Raw genomic sequence first — 19,426 nt, 5'->3', positions numbered from 1 at the left:
TCTCTCTCTCTCTCTCTCTCTCTCTCTTTGTCGTTACCTCTCGTTCGTTCGCGTTACATCTATATATGTGCATATTTATATATAGATATATATACACCCGTGGCGACGATCGGCCCCGACGTTTTTATCCGCCAGCCGTGTGCACGGCCCGCGTGTGTGGTGTGTATGGTTGTGCGCGCGTGAGCCGTGAATAAAGGTCGATGACGATGCAACGGGTTCAAGATCAGGACAATGGGATCAGCATCAAATTCGGTCCGGGTAAACCCCGGAAGGGCAACTACAGGCTGGTGTCGCAGAGCTCCGACAACAAAGGCGGCTTCAACGGGACCAATAAGTTAGGTGAGTGTGGCCGATGGTTATTTAAAACACGGGCCTGGAACAAGCGAATCGTTCACTTCCCCTCCCGCCGGTCCTTTCTAAGAAAGTCGAGAGAATCACAGCTTCCTCTTTTTTCTCTCTGGTGCTCGATTAACTTTAATCTTGGAGATAACATCACCGTCGTCAAATTTTTACTCTCGTCACTCATTGGGAAATGAATCACCGTTGTCTCTCATGTTCAGGATGCAACGAGAGTCAAGCGTAATGATTTCCTTTTGACTCTGGCATTCCAGCTGATGTTATTGATAATCTCGGTCACGGTTCAGGGACGTGTTATTTTTCTGTTTGGATTTGCATGTTTTTTTCACAATGCTTTTTTTTTTACAGACTTCAGTCTCGGTTAATAGCGAACTCTAACATTGTTTCTTCGGTTTTGTGTAAGATACGCATATCATGTCGTTAAATCACGTACATTAAGTAAGTGTTAGTAAAGGCGGTCTTTCAGTTCGAAATGTCGAAAAAGCAATGTAAAGCCGTGTACTATTCTACGTGAATCATACTCGTTCTCATGAATTGAAGATTTGATTATTAAACTTACGTATGTCATTTTCGTAAGTCATTAGGAAAGTTTTCACTCTTATAATTTTCGTGACTTTTATATAAATGTAGATTTTTCTTTACATACAGATTCGTGTTCTTTTGTCTCTTTCCATTTTTACATCGCTCTATCTTTCGTTCTTAATGATCGACCGTTATAGACGGGACTTTTATAAATAGAAGAGTCGAATGAAAAATTGGCATGCGAGCCAAGAGGTAAATTGAGTGAATGTAAAACTGACACACACAAAATCACAAAATACTTCGTATGATGCCAATGTTTGTCGCTACAATATCCTGCACATTAGTTCGTCTTCTTCGTTGATTTAATCACGATTATCAACAAGTGCATTATGTGTACGCTCGAGAAAATTTCTCATTATTGGCGATCTTCCTAAACGCTGAAATGCTTCGAGTAAACTCACGAAAAGCCATTAAGAGAAGGTCGCGATATATATCTAATAAATTTTTAGAAGAAATTTTTTCTCTTTGTTTTGTGAATACATACAGTGATATGTCAAGTTTTAATATTTCGAAGGTTTCTAGGGAGAGGGATCGAAGCGATCTTTTCTTCGCAGAGGCAAGAAGAAAATAATCTCGAAGAAATAGAAGTAGAAGATTCCGCTTGAAAGGAATTTGATTACGTTAATTAGATTTTAATCGATTCCTTTTGAAGCATCTATTATTCGAGCATTCACATAAAAGCAAGTCAGACGTTGCGTTGTAACGGATATGACTTCCGCGTGTGAGGTGGCCAGCATTGGCGTTACAATGTCGTCGATATCGATGAATGTTACTCTTTGTTCATGACGGGGGACATTGCAACAGTTTCCATTGTCCGCACACAAACAAAACATATCTGTTATTTTGCCCTTTCTCTTTCCAACGCGCGAACTAGCAACATGGTATTACTTTTTGTGCGTTCGTTACACACGATACCAGTGACTTCCCTTTAAAGAAATATTGTCAAATGAGTTTCAATTGTTTTCGCTTATAAGTCAACATACGAGGAAGCTAGAGGAAACTTGGCAACTCATTAGCATACCTATTTCCATTTCCTTATCGTCGGAACAGGTTTCCATAGAATACACATAGTTATTATCTGTTCGTTGTTTGGGTAATTGCTGTCGTTTGCTCAGCTTTCCCACGAATAGCTTGCATAGGATTATTAATATGCAAACTACTGCTATTTTCCCGTATTCCGTTTACAAATGAAACGGCTACCCGTGGAAAACCCGATAGAACCGAAAAGGACTCGCAAATTTTCACTTTCTTATGATATTCTATTTTTGTTATTTTCATAGCCAACGAATTTTTCAGCATAAATCACGAAACTTATATATAAAAAAAAAAATTATTCGTTCTTTGACATAAAATGTAAAATATTGCATAAAAAATTTGAAATACCTTCGTTTATATTTACAGAGAATGATGTGAAGGTAGAAGAAGAACAATTAGTCCCACCGGACGGCGGCTGGGGATGGCTGGTGCTTCTGGCCTCCGTTATGGTCAATCTCCTCATCCCTGGCACTGTCAAATCCTTCGGAGTGCTGTTCGTCGAATTCCTCGAGGTATTCGACGCGTCACCGGCGGCAGCTGCGTGGATACCGGCGCTTTGTTATTTCTTGTACAGCTCACTGGGTAAAGCTTCGGATTTTTTTTCTGAGATCTTCCTCCTCGGTGAATTCAGGATTGAGCGAGGATTTCTCTTCGTTTCAGGTCCACTCTCTAGTGTACTTTCGGTCAAATATTCCTACCGCACGGTGACTTTGATAGGAGGAACATTCGCCGCGGCGGGAATGATGCTGAGCTATTTCGCTAACTCTGTGGCCTTCTTATGCGTTAGGTAATTTAATTTTCTACCTTTTTTGAGATCGTGATTAGCGAGATCGTCGCAGGATATGCCTTCAGGAGGAATCAATATAGCAACATAAATAAAATTTTTTCCGTTCAGGGCATATAACTCGTATCCGTCGACGTACTCGTTCAAGCGTATCCCGGAATATTCATTGCGTAATTTGTTGCTATTACGCAACGGGTGCACGTGAATATTTCTTACGTAATTACCTGTCCGTTCCTAGTTATGGTGTACTGGTGGGCACGGGAGCAGGACTGGCGTTTCCTCCGACTGTATATATCGTGACGTCTTATTTTGTACGGCTACGAGGACTCGCCAATGGACTCTGCATATCCGGCAGTGCGCTAGGCTCGATATTTCTTCCGCCCGTTCTGGGTTTTCTTCTAAGAGAGTACGGTTACAGGTAAAGCTCTCATCATGGTTAAAGTACCAGTTAATCTCCAGTTAATCTTTAATCATTCTGATTGATCTGATAAAAATTCGTAAATTATCAGCTTACACTGTTGCGAAGTACGATACGACCAATTATCTTTCGTTTGTTCGCTTGCAGAGGCGCGGTATTGATTATGGGCGCTGTTACGTTGAATGTTTGGGCGAGCGCGCTCCTATACCATCCTGTGGAGTGGCATATGGTGCCAGTACGACCATTGGCCGACTATCAAGAGCCCGATAACGGGGAAACCGTGTCGGTAACAGTCACCAGCAGCCCCGAACAAGCCGAGAACGGTAACAATCAGCTGCTATCGTCCGATAAGACTAATGAGAAAGCCGCGCCGATCGTACCGAAGAGCGCGTCAAGCGTCGCCCTGGAGTATTACAAGAATACACCGGTGCAGGGTCGTACGAGGAAGATCAGTATGCCTACCGGACGTGAGATTAGCGGCCAGATGCACAGCACGCCGACGTTGCACACCGTGCCAGAACGCGGGAGTGTTGTCGACGCCAGCGGTAAATACTCCAAGGCGCGCTCGCCGCTACAATCGCCTAGCACGTCGTCCTTCAACTACGTTAGTACACCGTACCACGGCAGCACGCTGTCAGCGCTGCACCCAGAGCGTGCATCCACGCTGACGTTGAATGCAATCTCCAGCACATTCTCCCGAAAAACGACGACCGAACGTCGTAATGAGAACGATGACGAAGACCGCAACCAGAATAAGTTCTTCGACTTCAATCTACTCAAGGATCCCATCTACCTCGTCATCCTCATCTCCAACTCCACCAACGCCGTCAGCTACACCAACTTCGTTATCCTACTGCCAGCCTATGCCATCTCTCTGGGTTTCGATAAGAGTGCCGCGTCTTTGTTATTATCCATTGTCTCTATGTTAGATTTGGTGGGTCGTATTGGCGGTTCTGCCCTCTCTGATATCAAAATCATGCCCAAGCACTGGTACTTTGTGGGCGGTTTACTCGCCTCCGGTATTTCCTTGGCTATTCTGCCGACGTCGAACACGTACACCATGTTGTCCATCTACTGCGGCTTCTTTGGATTAGCATCCGGGATCTACGTCGGCATCACTGCGGTCATCATGGCTGACATGCTGGGCACTGAGAAGCTCACTTCGTCCTATGGTATTTCGCTGTTTGTTAACGGCGTCATTCAGCTAGTGGGACCGCCAATTTGCGGCCTAGTGTTCGAGCAGATCGGCAGTTACGGACCGATCTTCAGTATACTCGGCATTATTCTGGTGGTGGGTGCATCTCTGTGGGGTACTGTGCCGTTTATCCGCAAGAGGCAAGCCGTGTTGGAGAAGTCCGCCAGAATAGACAAAGTATAGTAGACCAAATAAACGAAGCACAGTATAGCCGTAACGAGTGACTGCTCGATACACTCGGCACTTGGCGCACATGAGCTTAAGCGCGTGGTGGCTTAGAGGTCGCCATGCCAATAGTGTGTATGTGTATGTATGTGCGTGTATGAGAGAGGGAAGAAGCAGTAAGATGCCCGAACATTAAACTGTGATGTTAACGTGAGTGTTATATGTACTGAATACGACACGGCGGAGTTTTCGGACTGAGCGGGTTACCGGCGAAGGGAGGCTTCGTCAACTCCGGAATGCCGATAATCATTCGGACATTCTATCCAGTAATTCCTCAGTCCTAAGACTTGTCACGCAAATCGTCTATGATTAGCGCGATCGACCGCGTTGAATCATTATTAACCATAGCAATTATACATTTATATCGCCAAACAAAATGGTAAATGTGACAAAATCTTATTACATCGAACACTCTTGTATCGATCTTGTTGTACCGATCGTCTTGAGTAATTCTACATATAACGATTGTATTTATGTAATTATGTTGATTGTATTCGAAGGAAGATTGAGGCTTTATTTCCTTTTACTTTTCTTCTAGGCTAGTACATACTTTTTTAGTTAATTGATTGGCGAGAATGACTCGTCGTGATTCTCTTATCACGTTCATCGGTGACTATTACGTATATAGAGTGGGATAATTCTATTATTTAAGATCCTTCTCTTTTTCTCGTGACATAAAACGAAACACTACATATGTATTTTTATAGCTTCACAAAAGGACTATAAGATAAATTAGAATAAATCGTTTCATTTTCACGCAAGGGCGATCTGTGATGTCGCAAAACGAAATCTAGTATTATTATATATACATGTGTACTATCGCTTTGTGTCAGGTTTTATTTTTCTATATGCTGTATTAACAGCAGTATCTTTTATATCTAATGGTCGTTCTACAATGGGGCTGCAAGAATAAGGCTGTATACGTAAGCAGTAAGAAATAGCTTAACCATAATCGATTATTATAAGAATATTATAAGAATAATCGACTATGGTTGATCTACTTCTTACTGCTTACGCTTATAGCCTTATTCTTGCACAATCATTGTAGAAGGGCTTTACGGTGTCTCCTGTATTAAAACAGGATTGAGACGTACATAACGATATGAAAATGAGAGATGCATTTAATGTAAGTCTATGTACTTAGAACGGTGAAAATATGAGAAGTACTTAACAAAGTAAAATTTTAAGATACGTGCCCCGATACTTAAAGTTCCTTCCGTGTATCTTTAAGACCGAATATCTTGGAAGATATTTATAGTCTTATTGTCCTTTGGAAAGCGTACGAAATATAAATGTAATGATTCATTTTATGTTACTAGAAACCGAGAAATTTTGGCTACCAAAGTTGGTCTGCGCTTTGTATCAGCAATACACACAACTACCGATTTCATCACATTTATCGCGACATATACGCTATTGAAGTCGACGTAGAAGATGCTCCAATGTATACATCCCCGTACGTCGCGAGGTGCATTGTAATGCGCTTTCAATAAGAGAGCGGATTATTTAGAGAAATCATTTTCGAGATAACTTTTTTAGACACTGAAGGATACGGAAGTTTCCTGCCTCAAAAACCGAAAGGAAAAGTAAAATCTCCTGCCTTATACTCTGGATGAAAGAAAGAAAATTATCCTCTCTGAAAGTAAAGTTTTTCCAACGGTACGAAAATCATATATTCTACTTTACTTTGAGTACTTAGCGAAAAATGAAACAGCAATGCCAGTTGTCTTGGGAAAAACAACTATGGCATAATTTAGCGCACCAATTTCGTCTCTAATAAATCTAGGATAAAGTAAATCGCCATATATTAAATATATATAGTTTCCTTTTTTTTTTGTTAAAGACTCGGTCGTACGTAAATACGATCGTGATGACGTAAAACGATCGAAAGTAGACCTCATCTGCCGGAAAACCGTAATTTTATTTGCCAAAATTTTATTTACCAAAAAAGGAAATATGCATCGCGCCTTTCGACAGAGGCTGTTCTTTTCTCGCAATCTGCACCAAGAATATTAAGTAAAAAGTAATCCACATGAAATGTAAGACTTGTAGTCATATGAAGGAAAAAAAGAAAATAATATATCTGACAAAATGTAGGCTTTAGCCGTTCTGGCGTTAACGCCGTTTTCCGGCGCTCGGAAGAGATTCGATCAATTCACTTGCCAATTGAGCTCTTTCGAAATCCGTCGGATATAATGCCTTACAAGTACATTGTAAGTAGCCTTTAAGTAATATATAGATATATATAATATATATTATATAATATATATTATGTTTATAACTCTATACAAATACGTAAAATAGAAAAAGGAAACTGCAGATGAGTTTTTTGATATTTTCCTATCAGCTTCTCACCAGTTAACTAACCTTATTAATTATTGGTTAAATAAATCTCTTTTTTCTCCTCTCTTTTATATATATATATATTATATTATTATATAATATATATATTTATATTGTAACGGTTATATATTTTACACTTACTTTCTTTGACTATAATTATAATCTAAGTAGTCATAGTTACTTCTCTTTTAAAATAGGTTCAGCAGCTGGTGGAGCATCTCTGAAATTGGGAAATTGTTCCCATGGTGCAGCTAGTTCAAATTTACGGAATTCTTGAGTTAACTCCAGTGGTTCGATCACTATTCTTTTATGTTCATCATCATATCGCACCTGTAATGAAAAAACAGTTGAGTGTTGGAGTAATTAGAATAACAGATGTATCATGTCTTATAGTCGTATTTCACAATAGCTAAAGAAATTAATTAAATGAAATAATCACCTCAACATAACCACTGAGTGGAAAATCTTTTCTGAGTGGATGACCTTCAAAGCCATAATCTGTCAAAATCCTACGAAGATCAGGATGATTCGAGAAAAACACACCAAACATGTCCCATACTTCTCGTTCATACCAATCAGCAGCCTTGAATAAATTGTAGATGGAATCGATGGGTGTCAATTCATCAGTATAAGTTTTCACTCTGATACGTGAATTATACCGCAATGATAGCAGGTTATAAACAATCTGTAATGTTATATTATATTATGTTAGATATACTTCAATTATATTTGAAATTCAACATTATTTCAATTTGTATCAAATATACATGCCTCAAATCTGAATTCTCTACTGGGTACATCTAATGCAGTAATATCTGACAGATTGACAAATTGTGTATTATGATGATTTTTCAAAAATGTTAATACAGGGGTAATGCCATCAGGAGCAATATGCAATTCCAATTCATCACCAGCAGTCAATTGTATTTGCTGTATATATTTTGGCAAACAATCACCAATATAACGGCCAAAGTTTATCAGATGTTCAACATCAACATGACTTGGTTTGCGTACTGTAGCTGCGATAATATTAAAGCAAAATAAAAATACTTCAATTATATATATCTCGAGTATATGTATATAGAAAAAGAAACTTTTTTCTAAGGAAACATAAAGCAAAAGTTAAAAATCTACTAGTGTTTTAAGTAAGCTATATCAGATGTGTAATGTTCATTTTTGAACATTACACATTTGTCAACCTGGTATTTCATAAAACTGGATGTCATAAAAAAAAATTATTATACGTACGACGAGACTCCGTTTCTTTAGTGTTTTCACTAATAGTGGTCGTGGTGGTATTCCATCGCATTGAGGAAACGACGGCATAACCTGTCGAGTAAATGTATATGTTATTATATAATTTGTTAGAAACGTTGTATGTGCAAGAAAAAATTCATTATACATTTTGGGACAGCGATCGGTAGATTTCGTGATAATTTCCAACAATTCCTTAATATCGACGTCATCTTTTGCAAAATATTCACTGTTAAAATATAATCACAAACACGTCAGACCATATTTTGGACTGCTGTCTGTTCCGTAGCAACACTATGTCCATCTAACTTTCACGTATGGTAACTGCTCATTTGCAAAACAGAAAATTTTTTTATCGACAAAAGCAATATCGTGCATTTACTAGATTGTAAAATAAAAAATTTTGCATCATATATTGTTAGATATAGGTTTTTACATTACATTTTATGTCAATAAACAAGTTATAACTTGCTTTAATATGATATACATTATATATCGCAATCAATATCTCAAAATAAAGATAGCTTCGCATTAATAAATTGGTTTATTACTCTATTAAGAATGGCAATGTACAAATCTTAGAAATATTCGATAACAAGTCACCGTTTTTGTCATTATCAGCTGGAATGGATAGTTTTAAAAATGCTATGCCGTTCTAGTGTTTGCAATTCCATAAGGATAGTGGCTATAGTATGCCTCAATTGATGAAACTTTGCCAAGGATAGTTCAAATGTTATACATTCTCCTGTATTGAAGATCCATTCTAAGATAATGTTTGGTTCTAACACTCTATTTAATATACTGCAATAAAAAATACATGCAGATATTGGTTTATATTACAATCATTAAACTATTTTGTAACAAGCATCTAGTTAAAGTTTAAGCTCTTACTTAGAGGAAATAGTAATATCCATACGCCATCTGCATGATATCAATTGTGGATTAAACTTTGTCCTCTGAATTAAACCTGATACCAAGTTTGACTGTTTTGGTCCATAAATGACAGAAGATAAGTCTTCTATACAATCTGGCGCCAATCTATGCAAATACAAAGGATTATATATATATACATAAGATATTGCAACTTATATAGGAAAGAATTTTATATAATTCTTATTAATATGTATAATTAAAGATATATTCAAATAAAATAAGATTTAAATATATATTCATATTACATAGAAAAAGATATAAATAAAATAAAACAGCCAACATACACTTACTTTAATTCTTCCAAACACTGTTTAAACTCTGTAGGTTTAATAGTATGGCACTGCAAACGAAGATATGTTTTCAAAATTGCAAGAATAGCAGCATAATATTCATCTACATGATCTTCAGGTATATTATATTTCTTGCTTATCCGGTCCAATACACCTTCTTCTATGTGTTCTAGCTCTATAGCTTTTACTGCAACTGCAATTTTTGAGATCATTAATATACATAAACTGTGTTTAATGAAATATATATTTGTATTTAATTAAACTCATATCTAAGAAAATCAGTCTGTTAAACTCACGTTGTATTAATGGACGAGCAAATGTTTTTTTTAATTCCATTAAATATTTTGTCTTGTTTCCTAAAACACTCAAAATCTGCGTTTGAAACAAAGTTGCCATTTCTATTTTGACATTCAAGTAAATTAATAGGTATAAATTGATTTCAATCAAACTTAACCCTAATATAAATCAACTAAATACAATCCTTAATAAAGATGGGCGATGTAATTTAGCATTTGATCCACTTTTTTCAAAAATTTCATTATCTCGATATTCTTAAGGTTCTTAGGTAAATTTTTATTTTTCGTCAGCAGATAAAGACAAAGATTTATACACCCACTATTCAGTCGTATATATTGAAACTTAAAACTTTGGCTATCTTATCATCGAGTTGTACTACTTGGAAATATAAGTTCGTTCTGATAAATTTTTCACAATGCCGCTAGATGGTGCTAGGTAGATGATCATCGCGCTTGAACGAGCTAGTAACGTACTAAAAATGCTGCGTTCTGTGTGGTGCATCTCTAGTTGTTCATTAGCTCACATACGATTTAAAATTACTTTTTTGAAAACACCATCGACGACAGCGCGCTCTAGTCGGTGAGACGGATTTTTGTACCCTTGAACTAGCATTTTTTACTACACGGCTGATCTCCTTCTCGGGGTACTCACACATACGTCATGTGTACGACTTTACATAGGTATATGTGTGTGTGTAATATGTGTATACACAGCGTTTTCTACTAGGCGATAAACGTCTTTCGCGTAATCGGGAGCACAGAGTCGATTAAGTTCTTCGTTCCGTAACAAAACCCACAAAAACTCGGCCGCTTTTCGCGCATCGTTTAACTTTCGTTCCACGTGCACGCGACGGATATACATATATGTACATACGCTCGAATAGATCGTATATATATGTACATATATTTTTACAAGCTTAGACTTGGGATCGCGAAATGCTTTTACCCGCGATTGATTAACGTCACTGTCTACTTGTGCTCAGAGGCCGAATGTTGATTCGACGTTGCCTCGCGCACAGGTAAGAGCGAAGGAAGTAGAGCTGAAAAAAGTGGAGGATTAGAAATTTGTTAGCGAAGTGTTAGTGTGATTAGTGCGAAGGGGAATGCTGCCGCAATAGCCGCTGTGCTTTAACGCTCCAAAATGATCTTCGACTTTGTGTGGGCCGTCTTCACACATTCGGAATTATGAGAAGGAGCTTGAACATATTTCGTCCAAAATCTCAGTGCCGTTTTGAAGAAGGAACGATTGTAAGAGTCATACGTACACCTGACATGGTTCATCGAATCCTGCATATAAGGTTTTACAGAAAGCACAAATAAAACGTATGGATCGTATCATGAATGTAAGTACATATCTAGTCAATAATTCTCTTCATGTCATTATTAAGCAACTTATTTTTACCATAGTTGTATAATATATAAACATGTATAATATTTTTTGTATGCCTCGCAATAAATGACTGCATGTTGAAGATACAATATTATTCTTGCAATATTTACGTTTGCTGTCATTTTAATTAATTCTTTTATATTTTCCACAACTTGTAGTAATTGTATGCAAATATGGTTTTAATATACTAGTTTTAGAGAAAATACAGAATTAAGTTGTGATAGCAATTATTCGCTGTCCTGTTTTTTTTTTTATATAAACTTTTCAGAATATTTCATTTTATATTATTCTGGTACACAGTAGATGGCAATTTGATTATGTAACTCATGTTCATGGATTATTGACCTGAAATCTTGGTAAACTTTTTTGATGACGTCGTTGGAGTGTAATTATATTTCTCTCTATTTATTTTTGGCTTTAAATGTTAAATAATGTAACATTACCTTGACTGACAAGAATGTTTCCTCTTTAGCTGTACTTTCTTGTATCTAATACATGAAATATACAATTCATATTCTGAAAGAAAAAGAAAAGCATATAAAAAACTTTGGAAAATGCAGCTAAAAAGTATAATGTTGTATGATGTTGATGGTATATGTTTTAACATATATAATTTTTTTACTTAAAAAAACCTTTTTTTAGAATATAATTTATATATAAATAAAAAGTAAATGTGCTTTTAAAAACTTCTTTTTGAAAACTTACTAATGATTGACAGCATTTATAGTTTATTTTGTTTTAATAACAGTGTGTTGTGTGGATATCTTTATAAATATTCTATTGAGATGTATGAGCTTATAAAACTACTGTGTGCTGTTTTATTGATTTTAAATTAATCATTGAACTTTATAAATATTTGCACAAAATTTAATGATTATTTTAACTCTTAGATATTATAATTCCAGTATAGTATACTCTGAATTTTATTATTATTATTATATTTATTCCATTTTGCATTCTCTTACATGTGCTTGTAAAACAAAGATAAATTGTAATCATATATATTATCCTGTATATTTAATTTATCAAATTAAAATGCATTGAATAATTGTTTTCTATTTTATTCTTAATACAGGTGGTCAGCATAGCAGAGAGGTGGTGTCGAGAAGGTGGTTGACACGCCTTCGTATATTTGAAATGATTGAAAGTGTATCACGCAGAGCGTTGAGTGGCTCCAGTGGGAGCTACCACGTTCGTGGCGCCGAATTAGCGAGAAATCGCAGATTAAAGTCTTTATCAGCTACTGTTACTTTTCTAGATGACACACAGCATACATTTCAATTAGATGTAAGTCTATAGAATGCTTTTTTATGTATTTAATAATTATATTTGAAAAAATATATTTATATTACAGAAACGAGCAAAAGGACAAGTTCTACTGGACTTGGTATTCCAACATTTAGAACTTATTGAAAAGGATTATTTTGGCTTACAGTATGCTGAAAATGGAGTTAGCACAACTATTCCTACATCTGATATGATGGTAACATTTCTTAAGCAGTTGTGAAATATTAATAACATTCAACATAATTTAAAAAATGTTTTTTAAAGGTAACAATACATTTATTAATCTTTACTATGGTAATTTTCAGAGATGGCTAGATCCGTCTAAATCTGTAAAAAAGCAATTAAGAAGTAAGGGTAAAGATCGTATTTACTTAAAAAAGAAAACAAAACTATTTATATTATATAAAAAATAAACTTATAATAGTTAAATTTATAATTATATGCATATAAATATGCAATAACCTTTATTTGTTTCAGGTGGACATTTCTTTTTCAGAGTAAAGTTTTATGTATCTGACCCTAGTAAGCTACAAGAGGAATATACCAGATATCAATTTTATTTGCAAATACGAAGAGATATTCTTCAAGGGAAACTTCAATTGCCACCTAGTACAGCTTGTTTAATCGCAAGTTATACCGTTCAATGTAAGTTCTAAGTAAAAATAATTTATTAATTATTCGTACATATGGGATACATATAAGATATCGTTTGATACATGAATTATATATCTCTCTTATTTAATATATATGATATATTAGCTGAATTAGGAGATTATCATCCAGAGGAACATGGACCAGGATATCTTTCACAGTTGCAGTTGATACCTGGGCAAACTGAAGAAATGGAGAAAAAGATATCGGAATTACACAAATTGCACAAGTTTGTACATTTTATTATCTACGCGAAATTTATTCGTTTTTAAATCTTGTCTGTAACATCAATAAAAATATATTTTTTCCCTTAGAGGACAGTTACCAGCTGATGCAGAATTTAACTTCTTAGATCATGCTAAACGTTTAGACATGTATGGAGTGGAGTTACACAAAGCTAGGGTACATTATGTGAAATAAAAAATTTTTTCTTAAATTAAAGACTGCGATATAAACGGGTATTTGTTTCTTTTTTTAGGACTCGACAAACAAAGAAATACAGTTGGGTGTTACATCAATTGGTTTGGTTGTATTTCAAAATGGCATAAAAATTAATGTATTTTCGTGGTCAAAAATTGTTAAAATCTCCTTTAAAAGGAAACAATTTTTTATACAGCTTCGACGAGAACAGGTAAGTTCGATTATTTGTTGGCCACGAGTTTAATACACGACTTTTATTAATTTTAGGATATACAAATTAACATGTTTATTATTGTAGTCCGAAAATTACGACACGCTGCTGGGTTTCAACATGCAAACTTATCGCAGTTCAAAAAATTTATGGAAAGCCTGCGTCGAACATCATACATTTTTTAGGCTTCACAGTCCAAAAATGCGACCGAAACGGTTTCCTCTCACTTTAAGCAGTAGATTTACATACTCGGGACGAACGGAATATCAAACAGTCGAAGATGGAAAGCATAGAGCACGCGTGGAAAGAACATTTATACGGTAATTAACAACAGCCAAGCATTATCAAAAATATAGATTTTATTATGTTATTTATATTTATATATCTCTAGGGTTTTCTCTCACATAAATTTTTTTTTTTTAATACTTAGATCACCTAGTAAAAAAATAGCCCATACTATCACAGCGGCGCCTGTTACCGATGACAAAGGAAAGTTAACAATACCTCCTGGAAGACCACCACGATCTTATGACAATAAAGTTCAATCTCTCGGCTCTCGCGAACCTCGTCAAGCATGGGGTGAAGGAAATCCAAGTGACGAGTTAGTTAACATTAATAACATTAATATCGTGCTTATCACCTTTATATACATTTTATACAATTTGTATGACTTCATATTTATAAAATATAGCGAGAGAATATTATTTTTGAAATTAAGTTTATATATTTATATAAACTTAATTTCAATTATATATTTATATAATTATATATATATTTTTTGTATATATTTATATATAATTTATATAAATTTATATATTTTTACTTAGCATCTTTAGTTTCATTTATCTTCTCTTATAGTGAAGGTGGTTTTTTATCTTTGAGGGAAGAAATAACAGGAAGCTACACGCAAGGTGGAGCGTTCTCGCCGGCCTTAGGATCTCGAGTATTCAGTTACGCGGATGACGATACAACCGCTGAAAGAAATATCTATGATCTACCGGACTACAGCGAACCTACCAGTTCACCAGCTCCGCAAGTACGTTTGTTCATGCATGTCAGATAATATGAATTTTTTTCAGCCTGTGAATGATAGCTAGGCTATTCTATAAGCACTTTTTATTGTTTTAGATACTAGAAGATGGTTTAGTAACTATATCTTTAACACCAGATGAACAAGGTCGTTTTGGATTCAATGTGAAAGGTGGATTGGATTTAGATATGCCAATCTTGGTGTCACGAGTAGCTCCAAATACTCCCGCTGATCGTTGTTTTCCTAAATTAAACGAAGGAGATCAGGTATATACTTACTAAATATATAGAACGTTAAATGAAGTTGAGAGAGATTCAGTCATCTTATACACTAAAGTCCGAACTTGTATCTTGAATTATTCATATTAATAAAAAGATTATATTTGGTACTTACTTAAAACTCTCAAAACTTCATAAGACAAAATATCTCTTTATGCAGGTTGTCTACATCAATGGAATTGACGTGAGTGGTTTATTGCACGAGCATGTGGTCAATTTAATACGGCAATCACGTGATTGTGGATCGGGAGAACTTACATTAACTGTTAGACCTAATGCGCTATATAATGCTTTGGCTGGTACTGATGAGACATCCGAAGAAGAGCCACCTTATAGGTATGTCATATTTTACATGTTATATAATTTAAATTTTGTTGCGTTTAATTCATATCTGAACGTAATTAATCACTAGATACGTGCCTGATGCGCCTCACGCGGCTATTGGATCCGATGCACTAGCACAATCTATGTTGCTGCTTGCGGATGGTTTAGCGAGCGGTGCTCTTATCGCGCAATATGAACAGTTATATAGGAAAAATCCAGAGCTCACGTCACTCGAATCCAAAAAGCCAGAAAATCAATCGAAAAATCGTTATCGGGATATATCGCCGTGTAAGTATTGACTTTCTCTATGTAAAAAGAAATTTTACTATTTTCTCTTTTATAACAAACTTATAAATTGCATAAAAAGAATCCGTGTACAGAAGGAAAGAGAGAGAGGGGGGGGGGATGCGGTAGTGACACATAACAAAACAACCAGTATATATTATTATAACATAAACATATGTATTGTTGTAGATGACGTCACTCGAGTAATTTTGATGGGATCTGCAAACGGAGATTACATTAACGCCAATTACGTGAATATGGAAATACCAGGTTCGGGCATCATCAACAGGTACATCGCCACGCAAGGTCCTTTGTCTTCCACCGTTGCAGATTTTTGGCAGATGGTTCTAGAAGCTGGCAGTACGTTGGTTGTTATGCTGACAACTTTGGTAGAACGTGGCAGAGCAAAATGTCACCAATACTGGCCTGCGTATAACGAGACCCTTACATTGAGGAATCTCACACTTACATCGACCGCAGAAAATGTCGAGGATACATTTATTTTTAGAGAATTTATACTTCGTGATGTTAACGTAAGTTAGTGATTCGCGTTATCACGGGAATTTAATTTATTTCTTTATACACAATTTCTTTATACACAAATGACATAGGTCTTAGCAATTAAGAAAAATATACATTTCTGTTTCTTTCCTCTTAACGCGTATATTTGTATCTTTACAGACTGGCGAGGAAAGAGATATAACGCATATGCAATATTGCGGCTGGCCTGATCACGGAGTGCCCAGTGATTGGCGACAATTTACTACGTTTACAGAGCGCGTTAGGGCAGCTCGTACTGGAATAGTCGAACCTGCGGTTGTGCATTGTTCTGCTGGAATAGGACGTACAGGTGTGTTGGTTCTCATGGAAACTGCTCTGTGTTTAATCGAAGCTAATCAACCGGTATATCCACTGGATATCGTACGCTCTATGAGAGACCAGAGAGCAATGATGATACAAAATGCTGTAAGTTGGCAATTTCCACAAGTATTATGAACCTTATCTGGAAGAAAATGATGTAAAGCGTTGTTTTATAATATGTTGTTCAATGTACTATCTTTCAGAGTCAATATAGATTTGTGTGTGAAGCGGTTCATAAAGCTTACAACGAAGGGATAGCGAAGCCACTTCCAGAATTCAGTAGGTGAAAATAAAAATTCAAAATGGGTAGCATTGTAATTATATCATTTCTTTTCTCACATCTTACGCCAAGCATCATGCCATTAGAAAGTAGTTTTGTACTTTGACAATAACGTATGATATATATTTTATAATTAATTAATATATATATATATTCATATTAATTAAATTATAACATATATATAATAATATATTTAATATAGTATATTTCTCTTATAGAGTAAAATGAATATTTACTGTGTAAAGTATATATCTCATATTGGTGTATAAAACTGACGTCCAATTCTCGTTCAATGTTGCGTGTCAAAAATTTTTGTTTCTTGGATTTAATCATATACACCGAAGACCAATTTAGAATTGTAGTGACCAATTCTATTTCTCTATGTGAAATATTATTTAATAATCATAATATGTATATGTGATCTTGCTTGTCACATGCATGTACACAATTTAATTTTTTACAATAATTCAAACTATATTTTCTTATGGCAAATATCCACAAAATAAAAGAGGCAATGTACCATATGATACATTAGCATTGAATTTGTGTAATGGAAAATTAGATTTATGTACAAGTTCTGTATAACAGAATGTAACCATGAGAGATGATAAAATGTAACATATTCATATAAATTCAATCGCCTTAGATAACAGATTCAGCGTTATTTGAAACAATAATTTATGATTATTAACTTTTTACATCATTTAAAGGAAGTCGCTATTATCGTGTTAATTGCTATTACTGTAATAACTGCCATTACATTGTACAATGTAAATATTAGATCATATTTTACATTAATTTTTTTAGATAATTTAATATCTCCATATATTTTTAGTGCAAAATTTGGAATGGATGTGCATCTCGTATTTATTTGAACTTTCTAAAAAATATATATATATATATAACTTTTTCAAATATATATATAAATTTTCAAAACATATATATATATATATATATCGGAAAATATAAAGTTTCGATAAACGAGATGAACATTTGTATTAAGTTGCATCGTTGTATTAAATAATTATGTTGCTTTGTATATCTGTTTCAACAAATACTTAGAAATAGGTAAACAGATTACATTAGAATCATAGCGACAAGATCATGTAAGATTAACGAGAGAAAAAATAATATTAATTAATGCAGAAAATAATATATTTACATCACAAAGTCGAAGTACAAGTATGAAAATAATGATGAGTGAAAATTTTAGATGCAATAATATAAATATAAAAGGAAATATTACACGATATAAACGAAACATATATAAGTTATGTGAATTGAATACACTAGATATCTATAAGTTATCGCTAAGTTAACTGTCAATAGTAGATCCGGATAGATTTGGAGATAATTTTATTACAAACGAAAGTTTGATAATAGACTGAATTACGAATCTAGTAAACATACTCGAATGAAATTGCGCTATGCACCCATGAACGCCAAATATGTCAAAGAAATTATCATTAATAATTGAGGCGGTAAGAATCGGTTGATTTGAATAATGAATTATGTGCAAAATCTTGTTTATCTTATGTAGAGATAATCATACAAACGCTATTTAAAAACGCACAGCGAAGTACAATCTTCACAATATTGGCAAATTGCGAGCGAAAGTTGCATGAGCAGCTATTCTTTATATACATAAAAAAGATATAAATCAAAAAGTTATGTGAAAGCGTCCCGAACCTTTTTCATTTTATGAAATAAAATAGCCGATCTTGAATAGGATTAATTTTATACTGAAAGAAAGAAACATCTCTTAATCATTTTCAATAATAGTTTGCTTTAAAAACGTTAGTAAGTCACATTCGATAAATGCATATGTGTATACTACCAATATAATATAAAGATTGCTTCAATAAGTAATTATTTTGAAGATATATAACTATGTTTTACATACATTTTTTACTAAATACACGTATATTGATCAAAATATACATAAACTGATCCGTCTAAATCGTAATAAGTATTATTAATCGCAGGATCGTTTTTATTATTAATCGTTTGGAGGACGATAATATCCAGTGAATAATGCAGCTTGCATATTTATTTTTTACTTAGTGAGTCATACTACTACATATCTTTGTATAAACGCTCAACTTTCTAATTAACTTTATGAATGTCATAACTCGTAAGTTTCTTTTTATTCGATATATTTGCTGAACCCTTTAATAGTATAATGCATCATGTATTAACATCAACGCATTTTATAATCTATTTTTGTAATAATACAAGTTGGTACTACAATAAACATTACTAGGAAGATAGTAGTCTGTTCATCTTTCATGCGTGGTCAAAAGGATATAAGTTATTTACATTTTACTTTCAATTTTTCAGATATTTCTTTAACTCTATATTCATTAACTGATGAGTATGATTCTTTTTCCATTTTATTCTCTTTTTAAACTTTTTGTCACTTGAGTTTAACTTGTATCTTTTTTTATAGCGCATGGAAGGGCGAAGGAGAAGGAAAGAGATAGAAAAATAAGAAATGGATGAATGTATGAATGAATGAAAGGACTTATCTTTCCATGATACAAGTCTAATTCGGCAAATTGAAATCAAAGAATAATTATAATGAGAAGAGATTAAGATCTGAAGAAAGCATTAATATATTACAAAATATGTATATATATTAGAAAACAGAATTATTGTGTAAGTGAATTACCTTTCCCCTGTTTGCTTTACAATGAT

At 34.4% G+C, this 19,426-nt stretch overlaps 4 protein-coding genes and 1 long non-coding RNA gene across 8 annotated transcripts; 2 read left to right on the top strand and 3 right to left on the bottom strand.

The window, feature by feature from the left end:
- Positions 1–153: 153 nt before the first annotated feature.
- hrm (solute carrier family 16 member hermes) lies at positions 154–5,101 on the top strand. Of its 2 annotated transcripts, XM_025301855.1 has the most exons (5): positions 154–339; positions 2,341–2,556; positions 2,635–2,761; positions 2,997–3,176; positions 3,324–4,554. In XM_025301855.1, the coding sequence occupies exons 1-5, from the start codon at positions 201–203 to the stop codon at positions 4,552–4,554; spliced, it is 1,893 nt and encodes a 630-aa protein (XP_025157640.1). In that variant the 5' UTR covers positions 154–200. The 2 variants fall into 2 exon arrangements, with proteins under 2 accessions (XP_025157640.1, XP_025157639.1); XM_025301854.1 differs by having other exon boundaries at positions 2,341–2,761; positions 3,324–5,101.
- Positions 333–3,106, bottom strand: LOC112589264 (uncharacterized). The gene is made up of 4 exons (XR_003113409.1): positions 2,983–3,106; positions 2,323–2,820; positions 1,961–2,135; positions 333–1,865 (listed from the first exon to the last, which is right to left on the bottom strand). It is a non-coding gene; the product is annotated as an uncharacterized LOC112589264 (long non-coding RNA).
- Positions 5,102–7,036: 1,935 nt separating the features above from the next.
- ND-30 (NADH:ubiquinone oxidoreductase core subunit S3) lies at positions 7,037–8,515 on the bottom strand. The gene is made up of 5 exons (XM_019841810.2): positions 8,342–8,515; positions 8,188–8,268; positions 7,711–7,958; positions 7,379–7,624; positions 7,037–7,269 (listed from the first exon to the last, which is right to left on the bottom strand). Exons 1-5 carry the CDS (start codon positions 8,403–8,405, stop codon positions 7,117–7,119), a joined length of 792 nt encoding a protein of 263 aa, XP_019697369.1. The 5' UTR covers positions 8,406–8,515; the 3' UTR covers positions 7,037–7,116.
- On the bottom strand, positions 8,370–10,044 carry LOC105183908 (COMM domain-containing protein 5). 2 transcript variants are annotated; one of them, XM_019841811.2, is made up of 5 exons: positions 9,713–10,044; positions 9,417–9,609; positions 9,085–9,231; positions 8,797–8,994; positions 8,370–8,517 (listed from the first exon to the last, which is right to left on the bottom strand). In XM_019841811.2, the coding sequence occupies exons 1-4, from the start codon at positions 9,810–9,812 to the stop codon at positions 8,811–8,813; spliced, it is 624 nt and encodes a 207-aa protein (XP_019697370.1). In that variant the 5' UTR covers positions 9,813–10,044; the 3' UTR covers positions 8,370–8,517; positions 8,797–8,810. The 2 variants fall into 2 exon arrangements, with proteins under 2 accessions (XP_019697370.1, XP_011140640.1); XM_011142338.3 differs by lacking the exon at positions 8,370–8,517 and having other exon boundaries at positions 8,719–8,994.
- A 561-nt stretch (positions 10,045–10,605) lies between these two features.
- Ptpmeg (protein tyrosine phosphatase Meg) lies at positions 10,606–16,839 on the top strand. 2 transcript variants are annotated; one of them, XM_025301853.1, is made up of 17 exons: positions 10,606–11,055; positions 12,178–12,389; positions 12,457–12,585; positions 12,695–12,737; positions 12,867–13,034; positions 13,149–13,269; positions 13,355–13,442; positions 13,519–13,671; positions 13,759–13,991; positions 14,102–14,272; positions 14,554–14,707; positions 14,800–14,967; positions 15,140–15,315; positions 15,392–15,591; positions 15,778–16,121; positions 16,270–16,554; positions 16,653–16,839. In XM_025301853.1, exons 2-17 carry the CDS (start codon positions 12,240–12,242, stop codon positions 16,734–16,736), a joined length of 2,667 nt encoding a protein of 888 aa, XP_025157638.1. In that variant the 5' UTR covers positions 10,606–11,055; positions 12,178–12,239; the 3' UTR covers positions 16,737–16,839. The 2 variants fall into 2 exon arrangements, with proteins under 2 accessions (XP_025157638.1, XP_011140637.1); XM_011142335.3 differs by having other exon boundaries at positions 10,608–11,055; positions 14,530–14,707.
- Positions 16,840–19,426: the final 2,587 nt, after the last annotated feature.

Source organism: Harpegnathos saltator, unplaced genomic scaffold, assembly GCF_003227715.2.
Source record: "Harpegnathos saltator strain DR-91 unplaced genomic scaffold, Hsal_v8.6 scaffold45, whole genome shotgun sequence".
NCBI classification, from domain to species: domain Eukaryota; kingdom Metazoa; phylum Arthropoda; class Insecta; order Hymenoptera; family Formicidae; genus Harpegnathos; species Harpegnathos saltator.
This window is presented reverse-complemented; position numbering and strand designations above follow the sequence as displayed.